The sequence below is a fragment of the Myxine glutinosa genome, chromosome 5, assembly GCF_964187855.1.
Source record: "Myxine glutinosa chromosome 5, kmMyxGlut1.1, whole genome shotgun sequence".
Lineage (NCBI taxonomy): Eukaryota > Metazoa > Chordata > Myxini > Myxiniformes > Myxinidae > Myxine > Myxine glutinosa.
This window is the reverse complement of record NC_136265.1, coordinates 128,866,550-128,889,250: the sequence shown is the minus strand read 5'-3', so window position 1 is coordinate 128,889,250 and position 22,701 is coordinate 128,866,550. Positions and strand designations below refer to the sequence as shown.

Sequence of the window (22,701 nt, the reverse complement as noted above, 5' to 3'; positions counted from 1 at the left end):
TCGATAAAAAAGGAAAACTTTATATCGACTGCAGTCACATTCTTCACTGTGGCAATGAGTAACAAAAGCAAACTTACACTAACCTTTGGCCTAGACTTCCCTTGTAGACAAAAATATACACGTCATGAAAGCCAGTTTGAATATCGCTGGAAAGTCGCGAGAATTGTGCACTGGGTCACGATCGCTCATATTTTCATTGTCAGTCGTGCCGTTCTTTTTCTGCACCGACTTGTGACTAACCCTAGCCCTTTTTTGGTCTCGGCAGGGAAATGGCGGTGGTCCAGGCTCAGCTCTGTTGGTTCAGCCCCGTCGCCTCGTTCGGGCTTCACAATGGTGCCTGGCCCTAGTGGGCGGATGTTCCTCTTTGGTGGGGTACGTGACGAGGAAGAGGAAGAAAGTCTTGAGGGCGAGTTTTTCAATGACCTTTTTGCATATGATGTTGCAAAGAACAGATGGATCCTGCCACGGCTTCGCGGACACGACACCGGTGACGGCCACCGTAGGAAGCAGCACGAGAGAGCGAGCATCGGACAGAAGGACGGGGCGACAGGAGGTCAAGGTGGGTGGGTTGCGGTTGGTGAAGTCAAAAAAGCGAAAACTGAACGAGATGGGTGGACATTTGCCGGTGATTCATACACCAGTTACGTACAAGCTCAGAATGCAGGTCGGCCTCGAATATTGGCCAAAGTTTGAGCCACATCTGCATATCGATTCCTATTTTCCCATTTATATTAGGAATTTGAGAGTCAGGCTTGTGAAATGCTGTGAGAGATACAGCAGTTTTGTAATCTTCCTCCCTGATGTGGTTCTCAGTCAGGTAGAAAGATGCTGGACTTGAGGGGGGAAAATAACTTCATCTTCTTTTTCTTTTGTATGAAGCACAAGGCTGCGGAATAGCATCATTGGCTGAGGGTGCAGCTATGCCGCTGATGCAGTGCCCTTTCTATAGGTTAGGGTAGGAATTTGTAATTGATTCCATGGTGCCAGTGATAGATCGCCTACTCTTCGTGAAGGACACCCTGGGAATTTTGTAACATACTAATGAATGACGGTAGATGGGATTTTAGATGGTATTTTAGAGGGAATCCACCTCTTGCTTCAGCAATGGAACATCCTCTACTTCCTCGTTCCCTTTTTTTTCTGTGTCTTCCTTCTTAGAGTCCGAAGCAGCTGCAACAGGGAGCTTTGTGGATGAAGTAAAGGAGATCGAGATGGACGATGGAACGGTATTTACTGTCCGGCAGTCTATAGGAGGACAGCAGACCGGGGCGAGTAGCACAACTAAAGAGTTGGATGGAGAAGAGCAAGTGGAAGAAGAGAAAGGTGAACTGACCCACCTTTGTACCCTCAACTCCTAAAACCACTGGTGCATCGCTCCAAACATCACTTACAACCTGGCGTAAGCCTGGACACATTTGTGGCACACTGTGGCCCTCTCTCTTTTCATTCTCTGCTCTGAGATTAAGAACCCATATGCATGAGTGTGCTCCATCATGAATCCTGCCACTCTTTCACGAGTCGAACAGACGTGCATGTGTACACAGGTTAGAAGTCATGTGGTTGTTTTGAGGGGTTTTGAAAACAGTGCCGAGGCTCGTGGAGGATCTAGAAGCTTTGAAAATATATTTTTTGGAATCCTTACCTTGTTGTTTTAATTTATAGCTTATCTAGCCTTTCCAATAGAAATTATGGACATGATTACATGCCAATATTCACAATTTATACCAATTTTATTTTTACGTGTATCGAGGCTCATTGGAAAGGGACAACAGGGGAAATTAATCAAGGCTCATGTAAAAGGGACAACAGGGGCCAAAAAGTGACAGGGTCAACAGATAGAAAGTGGACTAAAGGGAAAACAGGTGGACAATAACATGTACCTGTCCCATAGCATGAGTAGAGTAGTGGCAGATAGAAGGGGAACAGTATCTCAATGGGTATCGGAAAGCGCGGAGGTTGAAAGGTGGGACACCGTTTGGTGGCAGTGGATGGCAGATTTCCTGGAGGGAAGAGTGTAAGACTACAGACTTGGGTATATGGTGCCAAATGGAAGAGAAAAGGATGTGAATGAATGGAGATGAAGCTTTGGTTGAGAATGAGAGAGTAACAAGGTAAGGGTTCTGGTAGAATGCATGCAACATGGAGTGGAGCAACTCTTTTGAGAGAGGAGCAAACAATGTAACTATAGCCCTTCTCTCTCTGTCTCCTCCACACTTTCTCTCTCTCTGTCTCTCTCTCTCTCTCTCCCCCCTCCCTTCTCTCTCTTCATTGAGTTAAGCTCGATGAATTATTTGGATCTCTCTGTGGTGTTGACATAAAAACAGGTTGAATGCTGTAAAAGCACTGTCATAGTTAGAAATATGCTGGGTGGTTGGCCTTGCCTTTCCAGCCGCAGTCAGGTCATAAATTTGTAATTTATTCAGGGTGCCAGTAATAGCTCACCTACTCTTCACGAAAGACATGGTGGCATTTGTAATGTCCACCAACTAATGCGAGCAGACAGGACAATCAGGGCAATGCCCTGCCTGCAAAGCAACAACCCGACAGTTTATAGTCTGGTCGGGGATCAAACCCATGTTAGACAGTTCAAAGGTAAGTGCACTTTTGCACCATCCTATCAGAAAATACACGTAGACATGACCAAATAAAGAGATTACCGTATTTTTCGGCATACAGGTCGATGTGGCTAGCACGTCAAATTGGCGAATTTTCACATTTTTCTTTCCTTCATTCATAGATAAGTTGATTTGGAGTATAAGACAAAGCTAAATCAACTATGGTAGTTAGCAAAACTTGCAGTCATAACAATGGAGGTGTTAATTTATACCTGCCACTCACAACCTCATTTCTACCTGAAATATAAGAATACAAGAAATATCTGTGGATGAGAGGAGGTGGGTTCGTAACATTTACAGTTTGTACATTCAAGCGTCGGCATTTGTACATTTTGTACATTCAAGGGGGAGGAGGCAGGAGAGGAAGGGGGTTCATCTATATGCTGGTGGGTGAATGTGGCGTTCATCACGTTTCTGAGTTTAGTGTGATGCCAATCAGGAAGAAGAAGAAGCCATACTTCCGGAATTGTTTGATTTATTTGTGTTCAAATGTCTGGTGATTGTTTTGTATTTATTTATGCGAACGTGTACTTGTATATGTCGTGAAAATCAAGCTCAGACACGACTTGACCCTTGGGTAGGTTTAATATCATTTAGATCTGAAGTAACATCCTGTAAAAATACATTCATGCAACAGACATTAGAATCAGAGTATTTCATGGGCAATGGCCGATATCAATAGAGAAAACAATCAGCGCAGCATATAGGGGCGTACATACCATTCAAACTACAGGACTATGTCACAGTGAGTGCCGTTGGAGTGTTCGTGCGCCCCGGTTGTCCCGGGTCTTATAGACGCCCCTTTTGAAGCGAGCACACCCTGGGTTCACCTTCGGTATAATTTCACTACAGTATATAACTGTCATTAATTTAAAAAGGCTTCGGCACTATCGAGCAATTGTTTTTGGGTTTTTTTAACTCCAAAAAAACGAACTTAAAAAAACAAAAAAAAAACCTCCCAGGCTGGTGGAACCTCTGAAACTGGTGGAACCTCTGAAAGTTTGACGAAGATCCGTTCAGCCATCTCTGAGAAAAATGGCGACAGACAGACAGACACACACACACACACACGGAGACAGACATCTCTCTTATATAGTAGATTAACAATAATACAATTTATTTCAGAAAATATCGCACTTTGCAATATTTTTTCTTTTATGCAATTCAGCATCTTAAACCATAGATAAGTAGATTGTTAGTTTAAGTCGAGGCTCGGACATCTGGGAAAAATACCGACTTGTACAGTTCATCATTCCTCCAAGTTCATTAATAAACCAGCTTGGTTTTTATTGATAATCTTATAGCATTAAGGTAATTTACCTGAGACCAGCTTAACATCCACAAGCTGAACTAAAACCTCTGCAATGCCAGTCCAGTATCCTCACCACTCCACCACCATATATACTCACAGGGTAGTTAGGGTTAACCCAAACAACTCGGTTCGTGGCTTTAGGATTGTTTTAAACATTCTTTACCATTCCTTTGCCCATCTTTTTCTTCCACCTTCCCTTTCTTCCTTTACATATCTCGATCCTCTCTACCCATAATCCTGTTCAATTTTGCACCATGTTGTCTTTCAAACTTGTTTTTTCAATGTCTAGCTCTTGTCTGATCGTTTTGTTTCATAATGTTTGTATTCAGGGAGGGCTGAATCCTGTCCCTGCGCCAGGATGAATGTCATGCTGGCTGTACGACACGGTGTCATGTTTCTTTATGGTGGTGCCTATGAAATTGGCGATCGACAAGTCACCCTTGCTGACATGTATGCACTGGACCTGCACAAGCTGGATACCTGGCACACATTATTAGAACCCGATCCAAGTAAGAAGTGTTTGCACTCCCACTACCATTGGCTCTTGATTACCCTGGAAGTTAATTTAATGTATCGTGCAATTGAATCTAAAGCAATAATAAACGTCGATGCATTGATGATGAAACAGAAATGCGCAGCTGGGTGGAATCCTAACCACCTGCTTCTGGTCTGTTCTGCCTACAGAAGAGTCACAGTGGTTAGAGGAGGAGGAGTCTTCTGAAAGTGAAGAGGGAGAGAGTGAAGAGGAGTGCCAGGGTGCTGCAGGTGGCCAGAAAGAAGATAATGAAGAAGAAGAAGAGGATGATGATGATGATGATGATGAAGTGAAAGAAGAGAAAGAAGATTGACCATTGAAGATGCGTCAGACTTTGGGTATTGGAGTTTGTGTGTGTACCGGGTCTGTTGGCAGCACTTTGGATCCCGGTGACAGGTTATGGAACAGTTATCCCGGCAGAAATCCTACTTACATACATGTTGGGTCATACCAGGCAATTTTGAAAGAAATATTTCCAACATTTTCATGCTTGCCACAGCAAACGCCAGTGAGAGTGAGAAAGCCATTGTCGCGTGTGGCGCATCATGAACTTTATATTGAGAAAATATTTCCATTGTCTTAAACCAGAATTGCTTGTGGTGTCACAGGCCGTGTGGTAAAGCCAAAAATAAATAAATAACATGATCATTGCATTCGCAAAGCATTGAAACTAGAACCGCACTCGGTAGAGCGCATCCTTCCACCAGGCTGAAAAGTTTACGTCTTGTGTCCACTGATAGGCCGGATCTGGATCCGGACCTGAATTTAATCTAATCGGCTTCTTCTTGTCACCGACCCAACTCGGCAGCCTAGTTTTGTCATTCACCGTCCACAACCTTTTGAAGTAGCCTGCCATGTATCGTTTTTGGTCCTCTTCTTCACCAATCAACGGTGAAGAATTACTTTGAAAAATTCTGAATCAGTCCACAACCTTGAGACTTCCTGCTCACAAATAGACGGACAAACAAACAGGGGTGAAAACATAACCTCCATGCACCTTCAGCGGCGTAGGTAATAAATGGACAACGCACAAATGAGCAAATCAGTAATGTGGTATTTATTGACGAAAATAGTAAGCATTCAAAGGAATAGTTATTGCACCAGCATTACAAATTGCCGCCGCAAAAAGCAAGACACGCCAATGACGCACATTCATTTGATTATCATTTCAAACTAATTTCCTCAAATAAAATGAGACAGCTCGGTCATCATTGGCCAAAAGGGTTTCGTTTATTTCTAACCGGTGTTGCTCGTGCATTCTCTTAAGCTTTACGAAACTATTCAAAATAAGCCACAAATTGGAAACGATTATCGGGATCTGAGGGGCTGATTTATTTATTTTGGCCTTTTCAATTGCAAGGAAGAACCTGTTCGTTTAAAAACTCGGCCATCCTGACAGAATGATTGAGGGGAAGGGAATGTTGCGCTTGATCCCGAGCGGAATCTGCACCGCTCGCTGCAAGTCGTGAATGCCGGACCGCTGTGCTTAAAAGAATCACCATGTCATCTTTCCATAGAAAAAGATTACCCTCCAATGTGATGCCATATTGTTCGTCCGTTTAATGCGATGTAAACTTCGACCTTTCAAAGTTGGTTCGAGAGAAATTAAACGATGAACTGGTCAGGTACATCCAAGTGCATGTTTGAGACAAAAACGATCCACGTGCGGGTTTGGGCTTGGGTTGGTGAGGTGGAGGGGGGTTCGGCCAACACATTTGCATGCTACAAACGTGCCATCGATTTGCAACCGTACACATCTGCAATCTCCACCACGTAGAAGTAAGCAAAATTATCAACAGCTAACAGCAGCGTGCGCCTACATACAATTGCATATCTAATTTTTTATCCTTTTTTAAATTTAAATCTTTGTTTTCAACTAAATAAAAGGCATTTTGCATTAAGGTCAGCCTTGGCAAACAGTCACCGGCATGCGTAGCGACCGAGATGCAGTCCGCGTAGCAACCGAGGTGTAAGGACCTTAGGTAAAATAAATTCCATCCTGGAAATTATTTGAACCATTGTGACTTAGTCGTGACGACGTGTGTGTGTTTGTGAACACGTACGTACGTCCAAGTCACCTTCTCGATAACCGTCTCGTAAACCACAAATACTCGAGAGTGATTGAAAATAAAAATCGCTCCATTTGGGGGACGTCACGAAGTTTGTATCAAAATAATTCGCAAAGCCTCAAAAAGCAGGCAGTCCTGGTTTAGTTCCGTTCATGTGCCTTGATGTTGCTCTCACAGGCTCCTGCGGTAAGGCCTGTCACGACATTCAGAAATGTCTGACACGAGATGGACCATGTCGTGAACATCCAGGATGGTGGCTCGCGGAAGGGTGAGCACGAGACGAGCGAAGGCCGGTGTGTCGTCTCAGGTGGAAACGATTGGTCTGTGAAAGAAGAAATAGGTTCATTATCTACTTGTGCTGGTTAAACACTCACGAGTGAGTCCAGGATGTGTAGCCTTGAACTATCTATATATTTTTTATTTTTTGATACAGTACTGTGAACAGCCTGCAGCTAAGTCCAGCTTTGGAATAAATTCCTGAAACTTCTTCGCTTTACACCAGGTTTGCAACAACATTGATGAACAATGCTGGTTCTGGCACTGCGAGCCATCGTACGTTGAAGATTGTAGAATACGAGCGATGGAGAGTCGCCATTGCAGCCCTGCCTTGCTGAATGCACAGCAAAGGTGACAATTCAGTGAAGAAACCTTAGGATGAGCAGAATCGCGCCAAGGCTGAAGAAGAGCAGGAGGAGAAGTAGAACACTGCTTGCCTTCTGCAACACACGCAGTCGCTTACCTTTCAGCTTTTCTTGTTTTACCGGCTGATAAAGCAATTTCACCCTTGTGCACCCTTCAAAATGGCCACAACGTTGAAATCATGCATGATAGAGTGTGTATATATATATATATATATATATATATATATATATATATTACCAGTCAAAAATTTAAGTACACTTTTAAGTGTTAAGTACACCAGTAAAGTACCTAAACTTTTGACTGGTAGTATATATATATATATATATATATATATATATATATATATATATATATATATATCAGGGCCAGGGCCAGGAGTGTGGTAGTAAATTGAGGAAATTAAATGGAGGGGATTTGGAGAGGGAGGAATGGGGGAGGGGGTGTCATATATTCTGTGGTTTGAGGACATCATGCATGTATAACCCCAAACATAATGCAAGACAAAGGATGATTAAACTTTTTTTTTACCTTTTCAAATGACAAGAGTTTCTCCCATATTGATCAGATATAAACAATATTGGAGGAAGGGAGGGGTGAATTTTAATCGCTAATTACACAACGCGATTACATTTTTTGTTTTTTTCATCAAATTCATATATGTGGGAAAATTACATGCCCAGACCAGGAATCAAACACAGGTCCTCTGAAAAACCATGCCAGTGCTCTGCCATCTGAGCTATCTGGGCCACCCATGCAATTTTCCCACACATATGATTGCCAATCTCTTTCCGTCAATGCTTCCGGGGCACTCGCTGCCAACCATAGGAGCACCAACGGCCTGAACACAAGACGGTCTTCCTCCAATGGGGGACAGGTACAAATCCATGTCCTCTATTATAAACACCACTGGGGGCGTCGTGAAGCAATTTGATTAACAGGATTAAATAATTAAATTGATATATGTGGGAAAATTACATGATGGACACTGAAGCCGATACACCGGGATAATTTTTTCATTGGCAACCAGACTCGGTGACGTAATCGTTAGAGAGTGGGCCAAGAGTCATGGAGGTCGTAGGTCGGAACCCCATTCAAGTCATACCAAAGACTTGAAAAATGGTACGTGCTGCTTACTTGCTTGTCGCTCAACATTTAAAAGGGATCAAGCGTAGACAAACAACCATAGGTGGGCAACCATTGTGCAGAATTGATGGACTCAATAGCTTCCTGTAACAAAATTCCTTGCAGGGGAAGTCATGTCACACTGTATTCTTATTATTTCTGATGTGTTTTGGTTGTGGTGGTGTTGGGGAGTCTCTTCTTCATAAAAACAAGTGTGGAATTGTTCAGCAGGTCGGTGATGTTTGCCTATAATCATAAAGCTTCTATTTATTATGTACCTACACATGGAGCACAGTTTCTTATTGCTTACAATGAGTAAGCGTATCCCATTAGTGTATATATGTGTGTGTATATGTATGTATATATAATTATATATTTATATACACACAGTGCCCTCCATAAGTAATGGAACAGTGAAGTCAAATTTGTTATTATTGCTATATACTCAAGAAATTTGGATTTGAGATCAAAAGATAAATATGAGGCAAGTGTGCAAAGGTCGGCTTTTATTTGTTGGTATTTATATGCATACATGTTTTACCATTGTAGAGCAATAGCACTTTGTATGTTCAGTCCTTCCATTTTAGGTAAGCACAAGTTAAAGGAAGACTCCAGACCCAATTTTTTTTTGAATTATTTAAATCTTTAGAATTAGGTAATGTTTAATTTTTAAAAAGAAAAAAAAATTTGATGCTAAATTCGTCGTGTGACGTCACACGAGGTATAGATCTCAGCTGATCGTGGTGCACACAGTGCATAAACATGGCAGAAGAACAAGTTTCTGACTCCGAATCGCTCTATTTCCTCCGATCTGTTGGACTTTTCAGCCGATGAATACGTATCAGAGGCTGAGGAAAGTATTGTAGAAGAATTTGATATAGAACGGAGAGAATTTGGTGTTCAACCATATCAGTTCGAGCCGGAATACGCCGACGAAGATCCAGAGGCCAATATGGAGGTCGAAGTGGGAAACGACAAAGATGATGCTGAACGGCTTGCAGATTTAAATTACTGGTACGTGTTGGGCTAGCCGACTTGTTGATAGTTTCGGTTAAATATGCGAGGAATATTTATATCAAGCGAGTGTTATTGCAGTAGTGACTTTGCTTGATCGATAAAACGGTAAAAAACCCGATCGCCTTGTGCCTGTATCATGGCGTAGCCACAGACACGCAGGCTGCAGCTACTGAGTGTAATGTACAAATGCACTCGTCACTGTACGTCGGCGTTTCGTAGAATTTTGGCCAATTTATTTATATTTATGGCAGGCATGTTCCGCTAGACCCCAAAATAAGTCGATACATAAACAATTATGCTCGCATCCCGGGAGGGAGGGGGGGGGATAGCCCACATTTTATACATGACACAAACATCATTTACGATTTCGTGTAGGCCTCTGCATTGCAAGTGTCTTTGGGGACACACAGTGACAGTACTCGCATTCGAGCCTGTGTTTATGATTATAATACCATTGTTTTTCTTGAATGAAAGGGGGGTTCATAATCTCTCAATTTATGGTTGCGTACATACTTTAAAGGGGCTCTTCAATCATGAAACGTTGTTTACACTTTGAATGCAAATATTGGTATAAACCAGCAAAATAAATTGGCTACCTATTATACATTATATTTTGTTTCTAGGACTGCACTCCGAGTACTAACACAGTGCCCAGCCAAATGTTATGGCCCTTTAGGCCACTTAAAGGTGCACTTTATTGAATCTTGCACGAGGTGACGTCGACTCTGTTGCAGTGATGTCACTAGGGTCACATTGTGCTAGAACATGATGTAATAAAGCCAGCATGACGTCAAGTCACCTCTGGAGCCTGAGAATGACAGGATTTCGAATGTCAAAATGCGATAAGGATTCAATACAGTGCGGCGTTAAAAATCCCTGTTTCTCATCAGCACGCACATTAGAAAAGGGGAGCCGCATTTATATTTCTTTTATTTTCAAAATTACGCTTTGCAAAGCCTCGTCGACTTGGTAGGACCTTTCCATCGTGCTCGAGTTCGTCGGACAAACCTCTTCCAAGTGTTATTACTGGCAACATCCTTCGGGAATTCATGCAGTGTTCGCACAAAAGGCTCCGAGACTTTGCTGCACCCGTACAAAACACAACTATAAACCATTTAGAATCCGATATGCAGGACAATATAACTAGAATAGAAACACTCCACACTATTGTATTGTATCGTAAACCATTTGTAAAGTATTTCCGGCTTCCCCGATCACCTCGTGTGACGTCATACTGTGCACAGGCACGTGGTCTAAGATTTGCAGAAGCGTTTTCGTCGATGGTCTATTACTGGCGCATTTAAGGTCGGATTACAAGGAAACGACTTCGCGGGTTGATTTTTTTTTTTGATGATGTTATGTACTGATAAAAGATTATGCAGAAGCATTTAACTAAAAAAAAAATTTGGGGTCTGGAGTCTTTTAAGTTAATCTGTTCCAGATTTAAGTTAAAGTAATTAAAGTAGTATAATAGTTAGTATTTGATTGCATATCCCTTGTATATAATAACTGCTTCGAGCCTGTGACCCTATTGACATCACCAAACTCTTGGTATCTTCCTTTGAGATGCTTTGCCAAGCCTTTACTGCAGCCATTTTCAGTTATTTATTTTGGGGTTTTCTGACTTTAGTCTCCTCTTCAGCAAGTGAAATGCATGCTTCATTGGATTTAAATGAGAAGATTGATTTGGCCAATTTAAACCTACCACTTTTGCCCCTGATCAACTCCTTGGTTGCGTTGGCAGTGTTGTTGGTCCTAGTCTTGCTGCATGGTGAAGCGCCGCTCATTTGGAGGCATTTTCTTGTCCATGGGCAAACAAAATGTTTCTATACACTTCCGAATTCATTCTGCGGCTGCCATCATTAGTTACATCATCAATAAAGACGAGTGAGCCAGTTCCAGAGGCTGCCATGCAAGCCCAAGCCATGACACTACCTCCACTATGCTTCACCGATGAGGTAGCATGCTATGGATCATATGCAATTCATTCCTTTCTCCACACTTTCACCTTTCCATTACTTTGGTAAAGTTTCATCGTGGTCTCATCTGTCCATACAACTTTGTTCCTGAACTCTTCGGCTCACCTCTGTACTTGGCAAATTCGAATATAATCTGGCCTTTCTATTTTGGTGACTAGCAACGGTACCCGCCATACGGGCGGGCGGGGCTTCAATTGGGAGGCCCAAATTAAAAGGCAAAATATCAGAAATTGAAGGCTTTTTTATTTTAAATGATTTATATAAACATCCGTTAAATCATATCACACGCAAATCATCAAAATCTAAACAGTATTTGTAGAATTTCAATAAAAGCCACATCACTGTTCATATTGGTAAATATTATTCCATAGTGTTTGAAAAAACTGGAAAATTTGAAAAATTCGAAAAACAATATAGCCTATTTTACTCCAGGGGGTCCCAGGATTGCCCACCCAAAATTTAGTTGCGATCGGTTCAGCCGTTTTTGCAGTACCTGGGAACAGACAGACAGACATTTGGTGAATTATAGTAAGATGAGAGGTTTGCATCTTGCAGTGTAGCCTTTGTAATTCTGCCGTCTAAGTCTTGTGCGAACAGTGTATTGTGATGATTTCACCCCTGCACTCTGGCTGTTGTTGGTGGTGATGTCACTGACGGTTGTTTTAGGGTTTTTCTTCAAAGCTCTGATGATTTTTCCATCATCAACTGCAGTTGTTTTACTTGGCTGACCTGGCCATTGTCTATTCCGAAGTACACTAGTGGTTTCTTTATTTTTCAAGATATTGTTGTATTTGCTATGTATTTACAAATTGTTGTATTTGCTATGCCCAATTTTTGTGCTATGGTTCTAATTTAATTATTCCGTTCTTTCAGGCTCCAAATTGTTTGCTTTTCTTTCATAGACAGTTCTCTGGTCATGTTCGTTTGTACCTACTGACTCCAAAGGCAGACTTCTGAGGCAAAAATAAAGGCTAAAACCAAGGCGAGACATTCACAGCTCTTTTGTGTGTGAACGATCAATGCAACAAGAAACACCTGTCAGTCATTTGTTCGAATATTTATGCTTACCTAAAAAATGGGGGGGGGGGAGGGAGAGGGTGGGGGTGGGGGGTGGTGGGGCAGACTGAACAATAAAAATTGCTATTGTTCTACAATAGCAAAACATGTATGCATATAAATACTAAGAAATAAAAGCTGACTTTTGTACTCTTGCCTCATTTATCTTTTGATCTCAAATCCAAATTTCTTGAGTGTTTAGCAATAATAACAAATTTGACTTTACTGTTCTAATACTTATGGAGGGCACTGTATATTTTATATATATATATATCTATATGGTACATAAATATGTGTGTCTGTGTGCGTGTGCCAATGCCTTCCCTCACTCACTGTGCTCTTGCCCTCCTCGCAATAACTCGAAACCTCCAAACCATCTGACATCTCTTTTCCGCAGCCGCCAGGGCAGCCTCTTCTGAGAAGCTTTCGGCGTGAGCAGGGTCTTACATCCCTGGCGCTGCGTCGGCACCGCATAGTCTCACTAAGCGACCTTGAATCCAATAGGTCTATTGACGCAGTTTCATCTAAGGCAGTGATTTTATTTAGAGTTGTCTTGTCCGGGACTGTTATTTTCTCTGCAGCTCTTCCTTCTTGTGCTGCGAATGAATGCACGGGAGTGGATGGCGTCGTAATGAAGCTCTCGTCATCGGAACAAGAGGCTTTTTGATGACGATATGTTTTTCTGCTCAGCAGCTCGCCCAGGCATGGAACCTGGACCTCCTTGGCTCGCTCCAACCTTGTGCTTCCTGGTGCTGCAGATGAAGTGCGCTTGCGTCCTGGTTCGCCGGAGGAAGGCCTGCCACTCGCCTTGCTACTGCACCCACTCCGCTCTGTTGGAGGGATGTCAGGCAAAAGGTTCTTTGGAATAAATATCTTTGGACAATTTATTTGTCTTTGAAATTCCACAGGCTTAACCCTATTGATTTAGCTATGAATTCTCACAAGTAAAGGTCATAAGAAATAAATGATAAAATGTGTTCCGCTTTGGTACCGAGCTTTCCCTTGAACTAAAATCTGGGTTCAACACCTAGGAGAGGGTAGATGATGGAAGGGAGGGGGGGGGGGCGGGAGAGGAGCTGGGAATATGGATAATGGACAGGCATAATGGGTAAAATGACTTCCAGGATTTTTTTAGGCTGGCAGTATAGTTTGGAGGTGCGCACGATCACCTCTGAGCTGTCTAGCTTGGGTTTGAATCCTGACCCAGCTATAAATTGTCATCCAGGTGTTTCACAGGCAGGGTGATTCATCAATGTGTGCCGTCCCTCTGATGAACATTAAACTGGGCATTCCGTCCTTTGTGTCCTTTGTGAAGAGTCGGCGAGTTATCATCGGCAAATCGGTTAAATTACAAATTCCTGCTCTAACCTACAGGGGGCACTGCATCAGCGGCCTAGTTGTACTTCTACAAATGATGCTACTACCCCCAGCCATGTGCTGCATATAAAAGAGGAAGCTTCCTTGTGCACTCTTTATATTTTACTTCCCTCGTTATGTAGGTTAGGGCAGGTATTTGTAAGTTGTTGAGGCTGCTGGCGATAACTCGCCTACTCTTTGCAAAGGACCCTGTAGGATCTTTAACATCTACCAACTAATGTCAGCAGACGGGACACTGCTTCATATTCATCCGATGGAGGGCACACACATCGAGGTTGAGATTCGAACCCAGGCTCGACAGCAAGGAGACGAGTGTACACACCACTTTTTTCATACGTGTACCCATGGAATAATATTTTGCCAAATAACCCTGAGACAATGCTTTAGTATAATTTAAATGTGATGTGATTTACAATATCCATGTTTTGTTTAATAAAACATATAAAGGCAAAAAAAGTAATTGGCCTTTTTCTGCAAGACCTCACAGTGGTCAAAGATTCCAGGCTGACGACAACACAATGTGCTTGTCGATGCTGTAGCTTTTTCAGACTTGAGACACAAACTGCTGAGCTATGGTACATAAATATGTGTGTATGTGTGCGTACACCGCAGGCAGGTCACCGCAGGCAGGTTGGTGGTCTTTCTGTCTTCTACCGACTCCTCTCTGGCCTTGCTCCCCCAGCTCTCTCTCTGCTCTGTCGCCTAAATATTCCTACAGGTCGCACAAGATCTGCCAGCAACCCTCTTATGGTTAAACTGCCAAAGTCTAGGCTCTGTGCTCACCTTCACTCTTTCATTCCTCTTTTCTCCCGCCTCTGGAACAAACTCCCCCACTCCCTTCAATCCCACTCCTCCCTCCAGGTCTTTAAAACAGCTGTTCGCCACCATCTCTTATCTTCCCCCATCCAAAACTTTGATATTTTCTACCCCCGCTAATTCACCCCAGATAATTTTTTTGGGAAATTCCAACTTCTTTCCTGGAAGTCCTTGCAGTGTTCATATGTTTTATACCTCTCCTACCTCCCCCCAAGCCCTCCCCCTCCCACATTTCTCCCGATGTCCCTGCTCTCAAATGTTGTGTTTGTGTCCTTCCCCATCTTGTCTACCGCTCCCCTTATTTTTTGTGTTTTATGTGTCGGTTTGACTTTTTGTGTGATTAATGTTAGCTTTCACGAACCTCGATCTTGTATACAAAAAAAAAAAAAAAAAAAAATGTAGAAACTAATTGATAGTTAAAATCAAGTTTCTGATTCCTTATTCAGAGTCCCCATCCCACAGTATGCCCTTGCCCCCCCCCCCCCCACCCCCCTGTGAGTAAGCTACATGTTATTAGATGCAGGACAATGAATGAAGATGCCATTGTAATTTTTCATGACATTGCCATACGTGAAGTCAAGTGTGAGTGCCACATAAGCTGACACTAATTTGGCCTTTTTCCTTTATCCTGTGGTATTGCTCCTTATATATAAAATATACAATATCTACATTCAAAATTAGTAATATTTCTTGTGCGTTTCTGTTATTTCCACACCAGTCGCTCACCTCTTCCAGTTGTGCGTCCACGACCTTCACAATCCCCCCGACTCGCTCTGGCGCCTCCATGTTTGATTCCTTTCCGCCGGCCCTCGCTGCCCGCGCCCCCCTCTCTCGTATCGCCCATAGCCACGAGCGAGCCATTCTGTGGTCGTCCTTTGCTCTCCCCGACGCCTTTTCTTGATCCCTTGCATCTGTCCGTTTCTACGCCTACAGGTTGGGCCTCTTCCTCTTGTTGCCATGACAACGAGGGCACGGCTGGGGTTGTGGTCTCGGAAGGACTGCAGGCTGTATCGTCGAGAGTTGGTGATTGCTTTTCACGATCTGAACCCTGTAACCTTGGTGAATCTGTGTGTGGCATGTAATGGTACGGTTTTTCGGCCGCTCTCTTCTGATTCTGGTAGATCACCCCTGTAGACGGAGAGAAAAAACAACGTCTCTTGTACAATTGTACAATTGCATTTCAATTGGGGACACAATAATGTATAATCTTGTGCAAATCTTGGAAAACTATGATTTAATTGAGCACGAAGGAAGGAGTGTTATAGGTGGGGAATATCCAAGGGACTAAAATGAGTAGTGCTGCAGGGTGGGAAGAGGGGAGTTTGACGAGGATTGCGATGATGTTAGTTGGAGGCAAGGGAGGACGGAGAGCAGGTTATCTTGCAACGTGTCTCATTAGTAGATGTTTCCACGGTAACGGTTAACGAGTGCTGCTGGGTACCATTTGAGAGTTGCTTCCATGAGCTCAAAATGAAACCAAAAATAAAAGCTGCAAAAAACAAACAAAAAATAAAAGCGGCGTGGCTGGGAAAATCCATATTTAAAAATGAAAGCATCACCAATTATTATTCCCGCCCAATAAGCAAGGCTCAGGTCCGACATTTGGACCACCAGGACCGTCATGTGCCCGGTGTCGAGTATACTTCCAGAGGGGAAGAAGCATCACGTGACCGCAATGGTCAAATGATGAGATCCAACGTTTTGATAAGGCCGAGCCCCCGTCCCCTCTCCCCTTCAACAGCACCTCCTTCCCCACCTTATTCCATCGATTAAATGAAAATGCACTGTCCCAAATTAGTCACATGTCAATAGCCAATCAACTTGCAAACTATCAACGGTCCTTCGGCCAGTGCAGCAGCATCGCAATGCTTGAACAAACAAGTACAAATAGTCATACACCTTATGCACAACAAATAGGTTTCCATTTTAAAATGCTTTTACATTACTTACGTCATTATCTATAGGTAGTCAACGAATTTGATGCACCAGGTATCAGCAAAGCAGTTAAGCCCAATAAGTATTCTGATATCGACGGTAAATTATGATTTTGATAAAATTATCAAAAATATGTCAGAGCTGTGGTTGCAAACCTGAACCGTCTCAGGGTAATTACCATGTCACTGTCGGATAGTTGGATTTAAAACCCAGCTGGCTCATTAATGACACTAGCAGAGTACCTGCCCTACGGGCGATCTTGTTCCAAGCATGCACACATTCTTCTGACGCATCCCCTTATTTGGGCAGTGTATAGGCAACAGACCGTTGCCTCGATCGTTCCAGAAAATAAAGACAAAAAAACCTGGGTTACATATGTGAAGCAAAAATACGCATACTGCTTATGTGCATATATATATATATATATATATATATATATATATATATATATATATATATATATATATATATATATATAATTATATATATATATATATATATATATATATATATATATATATATATAATTATATATATATATATATATATATATATATAATTATATATATATATATATATATATATATATATAATTATATATATATATATATATATAATTATATATATAATTATATATATATATATATATATAATTATATATATATATATATGTATATATATATAATTATATATATATAATTATATATATATATATATATAATTATATAGATATATATATATAATTATATAGATATATATATATAATTATATAGATATATATATATAATTATATATATATATATATAATTATATATATATATATATATAATTATATATATATATATATATATAATTATATATATATATATATATATATATATATATAATTATATATATATATAATTATATATATATATAATTATATATATATATATATATATATATATATATATATATATATATATATATATATATATATATATATATATACATACATATATACTGAAACACAAAAGAAACTTACCACCTTTGAAACCTTTAAATATCAACAATAACACTGCGTGTCGTAAATGTGTGAACTTATTTGTGGACAATAGTGTCCTCACTGTCAGACAAAACGGTCACGGATGGTCACTTGAACCTTCAATGGTCACTTCATAGCACAGCTGTTGAACAGCTGTTTTGACTGTCAGTGATTAGCCAAGGGGTACGGATGATTTTAATGAGCTGCACGTGATGTCTTGATATTGGCTTTAAAAAGGCCAGTGCAAAATGGGCATTTCAATCAACATGCCACGATTGTCAAGGGATCAACGGCAGCGTGCCCTGGGCATGCTGCAAGGCGGACTGAGCTACCGTGAGGTGGCACGTCGCCTTGGCTGTTCACACCACATGATATCGGCCCTGGTGGACAGAGACACCCTCCACAACTCTGCAGATGACAGACCTCGATCAGGGAGGCCAAGAGTCACCACTGCAAGGCACGACAGGCAGATGGTCCGAAGTCACCTGCGGGATCGATTCCGTCCAGCATCCCGCACTGCGGCAGAAACTCCGGGGCGTGCAAACCCACGGATCTCCAATGATACTGCACGAAGACGACTGCATGACTATGGTCTGACTGCCAGAAGACCATACAGAGGCCCCGTGATGACGGCTGCCCATCGCCACAACCGACAGAGATGGTGCCAGCAGCATCAGCGGTGGACCTTGGCGCAGTGGAACGAGGTCGCTTTCAGCGATGAGTCAAGGTTCTGTGTGGACAGTCCTGATGGGCGTGAGCGTGTCTGGAGAAGAACTGGCGAGCGATATGCCGATTGTTGCGTGCGTCAAGCCAACAGGTGGGGTGGTCCAAGTGTGATGGTGTGGGCCGCCATATCAGGCCGGTACAGGACGCCACTGGTGGTTGTGGATGGGAATCTTAACGCCCAGCAGTATGTGGATAACATCCTGCGACCTCATCTGCTGCCATTCCTGCTAGACCACCCAGAACTGAGAACCTTTCAGCATGACAACGCTCGTCCCCATGCTGCTCGCTTTACCACTGCATTTCTCCAAGGCGAGAACATCAACACCATTCAGTGGCCTGCGCTCTCCCGTGACCTGAATCCCATAGAGCACCTGTGGGATGAGCTTGGGAGACGCGTAGTTGGCAGGGCCAGGACACGGGCAGAGCTGCTTCAGACATTGAGGACTGAGTGGGACAGAATCCAGCAGCAATCCATCCAAAGACTGGTAGGCAGTATATGCTGACGATGCACTGCCTGTATCCAAAACAATGGTGGCCACACACGCTATTGAAAGGGGACTGACATTGCATACCCTGTGCTGTTCTGTACTGTAGAACAAACTGATGAGATGGTGTATCTTGGTCAAAAACTTGACATGTCATCAATAAAATGCCAATGTTTCAATTAGCAATTGTTGGTTTGTTTTATTTTGAACTGTTACAATTTTATTACATTTCAAACAAGTGGTAAGTTTCTTTTGCGTTTTCGGTCTTTTTGAAGTTGGTCAAAATGGTCAAATTTTTCGGTCAACATGCCCATTTTGCACTGGCCTTTTTAAAGCCAATATCAAGACATCACGTGCAGCTCATTAAAATCATCCCGTACCCCTTGGCTAATCACTGACAGTCAAAACGGCTGTTCAACAGCTGTGCTATGAAGTGACCATTGAAGGTTCAAGTGACCATCCGTGACCGTTTTGTCTGACAGTGAGGACACTATTGTCCACAAATAAGTTCACGCATTTACTACACGCAGTGTTATTGTTGATATTTAAAGGTTTCAAAGGTGGTAAGTTTCTTTTGCGTTTCAGTATATATATATATATATATATAATACATCATGCTTACATAGCTCAGACAAAACTTGGTGGATGGGTTGGTTAGATGACAAGAACAAGCCAATTAGATTTTGGTTCAGGTCCAAATTCAGGTCTGGCCTATCGGTGGGAAATAAAACGTAAACTGTTCAGCCTGGCGGAGGTATTCTCTCTACTGAGTGGCGTTCTCGTTCCAATTGCACCCCTCTTTCCCCTCAAAAGGAAGAAAATGGCAAGGTGGATGCCAAAAAATATATACATTTCAAAAATTAATGGAAACCAAATGAAACTTGCACATGCACAACCTCAGGGTGCCCTCATTAATCCCTGAAAGTTGCAGCTTCCTAAGTCAAATCCTCTCGGAGGAGTAGATGACACATACGACATACTTTCCCTCCATTATATATCGATTAATGGGATTATTTTTGGGAGCAGAAGGTAGATTTCGCATTTGCTTTGCCTTTACTCGGCATTCTCAACAGATGTCCAAATGATTTGTGGACATAAATGTTGTACTGCAGAATATTACTAACTTTTTGTCATATGATGAAAGCAGTTGTACAGGGAAAGGGAATCGGAGGGTTTTTAGGGCAATCCTTCCCTCTTGGTTTTTACTGCATATCAATCCAAGGGCACAAGAGCACAATGCACATGACATCACTGGTGTCACGCACAGCAAATAGGATGGTAGGACAACCCAGAAGGGTATGTACACTAGTTTCTGAGCTGTCTCATCTGTGTTTTTAATCAACCCAGCTCTAAACTCCCGCCCTGGTTTTTCACAGGCAGGGCGAAGCATCAGTGTGTGTGCCATCCCTCAGATGTAGTGCATTCAGAAAGTATTCAGACCCCTTCACGTTTTTCACATTTTGTTATGTTGCAGCCTTATGCTGAAATCGTTTAAATTCATTTTTTCCCTCATCAATCTACACTCAATACCCCATAATGACAAAGACAAAACAGGATTTTAGAAAGTTTTGCAAATTTATTAAAAAGAAAAAAACTGAAATATCACATTTACATAAGTATTCAGACCCTTTGCTATGACACTTGAAATTTAGCTCAGGTGCCTCCCATTTCTCTTGATCATCTTTGAGATGTTTCTACACCTTGATTGGAGTCCACCTGTGGTAAATTCAATTGATTGGACATGATTTGGAAAGGCACACACCTGTCTATATAAGGTCTCACAGCTGACGATGCATATCAGAGCAAAAAACAAGCCATGAGGTCGAAGGAACTGCCTGCAGAGCTCAGAGACAGGATTGTGTCGAGGCACAGATTTGGGGAAGCGTACAAAAAAATTTTCTGCTGCATTGAAGGTTCCCAAGAGCACAGTGGCCTCCAGAATTCTTAAATGGAAGAAGTTTGGAACAACCAGGACTCTTCCTAGAGCTGGCTGCCCGGCCAAACTGAGCGATCAGGGGAGAAGGGCCTTGGTGAGAGGTGACCAAGTACCCGATGGTCACTCTGGCTGAGCTCCAGAGATCCTGTGTGGAGATGGGAGAAACTTCCAGAAGGACAACCATCACTGCAACACTCCACCATTCTGGGCTTTATGGCAGAGTGGCCAGACGGAAGCCAAACAGTTCAATCTTGGTTTCATCAGACCACAGAATCTTGTTCCTCACAGTCTGAGAGTCCTTTAGGTGCTTTTTTGCAAACTCCAAGCGGGCTTTCATGTGTCTTTCACTGAGGAGAGGCTTCCGTCTTGTGCATTCTGTGCTCTTGGGAATCTTCAATGCAGCAGAAAATTTTTTGTAGGCTTCCCCAGATCTGTCCCTCGACACAATCCTGTCTCTGAGCTCTGCAGGCAGTTCCTTCGACCTCATGGCTTGGTTTTTGCTCTGATACGCATTGTCAGCTGTGAGACCTTATATAGACAGGTGTGTGCCTTCCCAAATCATGTCCAATCAATTGAATTTACCACAGGTGGACTCCAATCAAGGTGTAGAAACATCTCAAAGATGATCAAGAGAAATGGGAGGCACCTGAGCTAAATTTCAAGTGTCATAGCAAAGGGTCTGAATACTTATGTAAATGTGATATTTCAGTTTTTTATTTTTAATAAATTTGCAAAACTTTCTAAAATCCTGTTTTCTCTTTGTCATTATGGGGTATTGAGTGTAGATTGATGAGGGGAAAAATGAATTTAAATGATTTCAGCATAAGGCTGCAACATAACAAAATGTGAAAAAAGTGAAAGGGTCTGAATACTTTTTGAATGCACTGTACGTTAAACTGGGCGTCCTGTCTGCTGGCAGTTGGTGGACGTTAAAAGAACCTACAGTGTCCTTCGTGAAGAGAGGGTGAGCTATGACCAAACCCTGGCCAGATTTCTGCTCTAAGCAATAGAGGGCACTGCATCAGCAGCACAACTGCATCCCCAGAAGATCATGTGCTGCATACAAATAAGATTAAGGTACCGAGGAAGAAGCCAACAGTAAACATTGTGCTGGTGTGAAAGACAGAAGGAACAGTGGGATGAATGAAGCTAGAGGAAGGCCCTCTTCAGAGAGGAATCCAAATTTTAATTGCTCAGCAGCAGTGAATTTGTCTTGATTTGAGGCCTCAACCCATTCAAATGCTGCTCACCTGGCTGATGAAAGCTAGGAGAGAGCTTCCGTGCCAGTTGCCTCGATGTGTGCGATGCTGCCCAAGCAGCCTGCGCCACCTTCTCTGCAGTCTCGCCCTTACTCCGAGCATATGCTGCCCTGTAACGAGCAGCTCGTATGAGGGTACAAAAAAGATCCAGAATAAAACTTTCTGCATCAGTCATTCGAAAATTAGAATGTATGCACACACAAACCTCCTTCCTCTCTCTTCTTTCAAACACAAAGCCCTGTCTTACCTGCTCTCAACAACCTCAACCTTTGCCCTTGCTACAGCTGCTGCCCGCTGGGCCTCGGCCACAGCTCTGGACACCTTCTCTCGGACTCTTCCTCCACCCCACTGAGGTAGCAATCGTCGTCTAGTTCCGCCTCCTATTAACACTCCACCACGAAATTTCCCTTCTTGTCTCCTTCCATCGGGAAAATGCATCCGTCCATAGCCATGTGATGCATCATCGAGCCACTCTCCCTCATAGGCAAGACCATCAGAGCGCTCACAAACACCGCAGCCGCTTCGTCGATCACCACGCCACTCACCAGAGTAGCGTTCTATAGCACCAGCTATTGGCTGCACTCCACTCACATCCCTGGATCCTCTCTCTTCAACAGTTGTACCACCTTCTCCAATAATTTGTCCAGATGGTGGCTCACTATCAGCAGAGCTTCCACCTGAATTTCCCTTGCAGCCAGTTCCAGATTCGGGTCCAACAAGAGAGCCCTTTGAGCTAGAACGGCGAGGTCGAAGGCCACCGAGGAGCGATGATCGGCGAAACAAGAGTGCTCCACTC

General features: G+C 42.6%; 2 protein-coding genes across 6 annotated transcripts in view; one reads left to right on the top strand and one right to left on the bottom strand.

The window, feature by feature from the left end:
• The window catches only part of KLHDC4 (kelch domain containing 4), a 50,244-nt gene extending 36,920 nt beyond the window's left edge, over nucleotides 1-13,324 (top strand). For 2 of the 4 annotated variants that reach the window (XM_078778687.1, XM_078778688.1), the window contains exons 10-14: nucleotides 266-559; nucleotides 1,159-1,323; nucleotides 4,257-4,436; nucleotides 4,612-4,800; nucleotides 13,038-13,324. In XM_078778687.1, the coding sequence (XP_078634813.1) occupies nucleotides 266-559; nucleotides 1,159-1,323; nucleotides 4,257-4,436; nucleotides 4,612-4,775 (803 nt within the window). In that variant the 3' untranslated portion in view covers nucleotides 4,776-4,800; nucleotides 13,038-13,324. Of the gene's footprint in view, nucleotides 1-265; nucleotides 560-1,158; nucleotides 1,324-4,256; nucleotides 4,437-4,611; nucleotides 5,108-13,037 lie in introns of those variants that run through there. The other 2 variants (XM_078778686.1, XM_078778685.1) reach the window with 2 other exon arrangements.
• The window catches only part of LOC137427103 (junctophilin-1), a 44,708-nt gene continuing 27,504 nt past the window's right edge, over nucleotides 5,498-22,701 (bottom strand). The window contains exons 2-7 of one of the 2 annotated variants that reach the window (XM_068116278.2): nucleotides 22,153-22,701; nucleotides 21,897-22,015; nucleotides 15,982-16,029; nucleotides 15,267-15,668; nucleotides 12,681-13,177; nucleotides 5,501-7,247 (exon numbers count right to left, since the gene is read on the bottom strand). The exon at nucleotides 22,153-22,701 is cut by the window's right edge and continues 253 nt beyond it. In XM_068116278.2, the coding sequence (XP_067972379.2) occupies nucleotides 7,167-7,247; nucleotides 12,681-13,177; nucleotides 15,267-15,668; nucleotides 15,982-16,029; nucleotides 21,897-22,015; nucleotides 22,153-22,701 (1,696 nt within the window). In that variant the 3' untranslated portion in view covers nucleotides 5,501-7,166. Of the gene's footprint in view, nucleotides 7,248-12,680; nucleotides 13,178-15,266; nucleotides 15,669-15,981; nucleotides 16,030-21,896; nucleotides 22,016-22,152 lie in introns of both variants that reach the window. The other variant, XM_068116279.2, reaches the window with a different exon arrangement.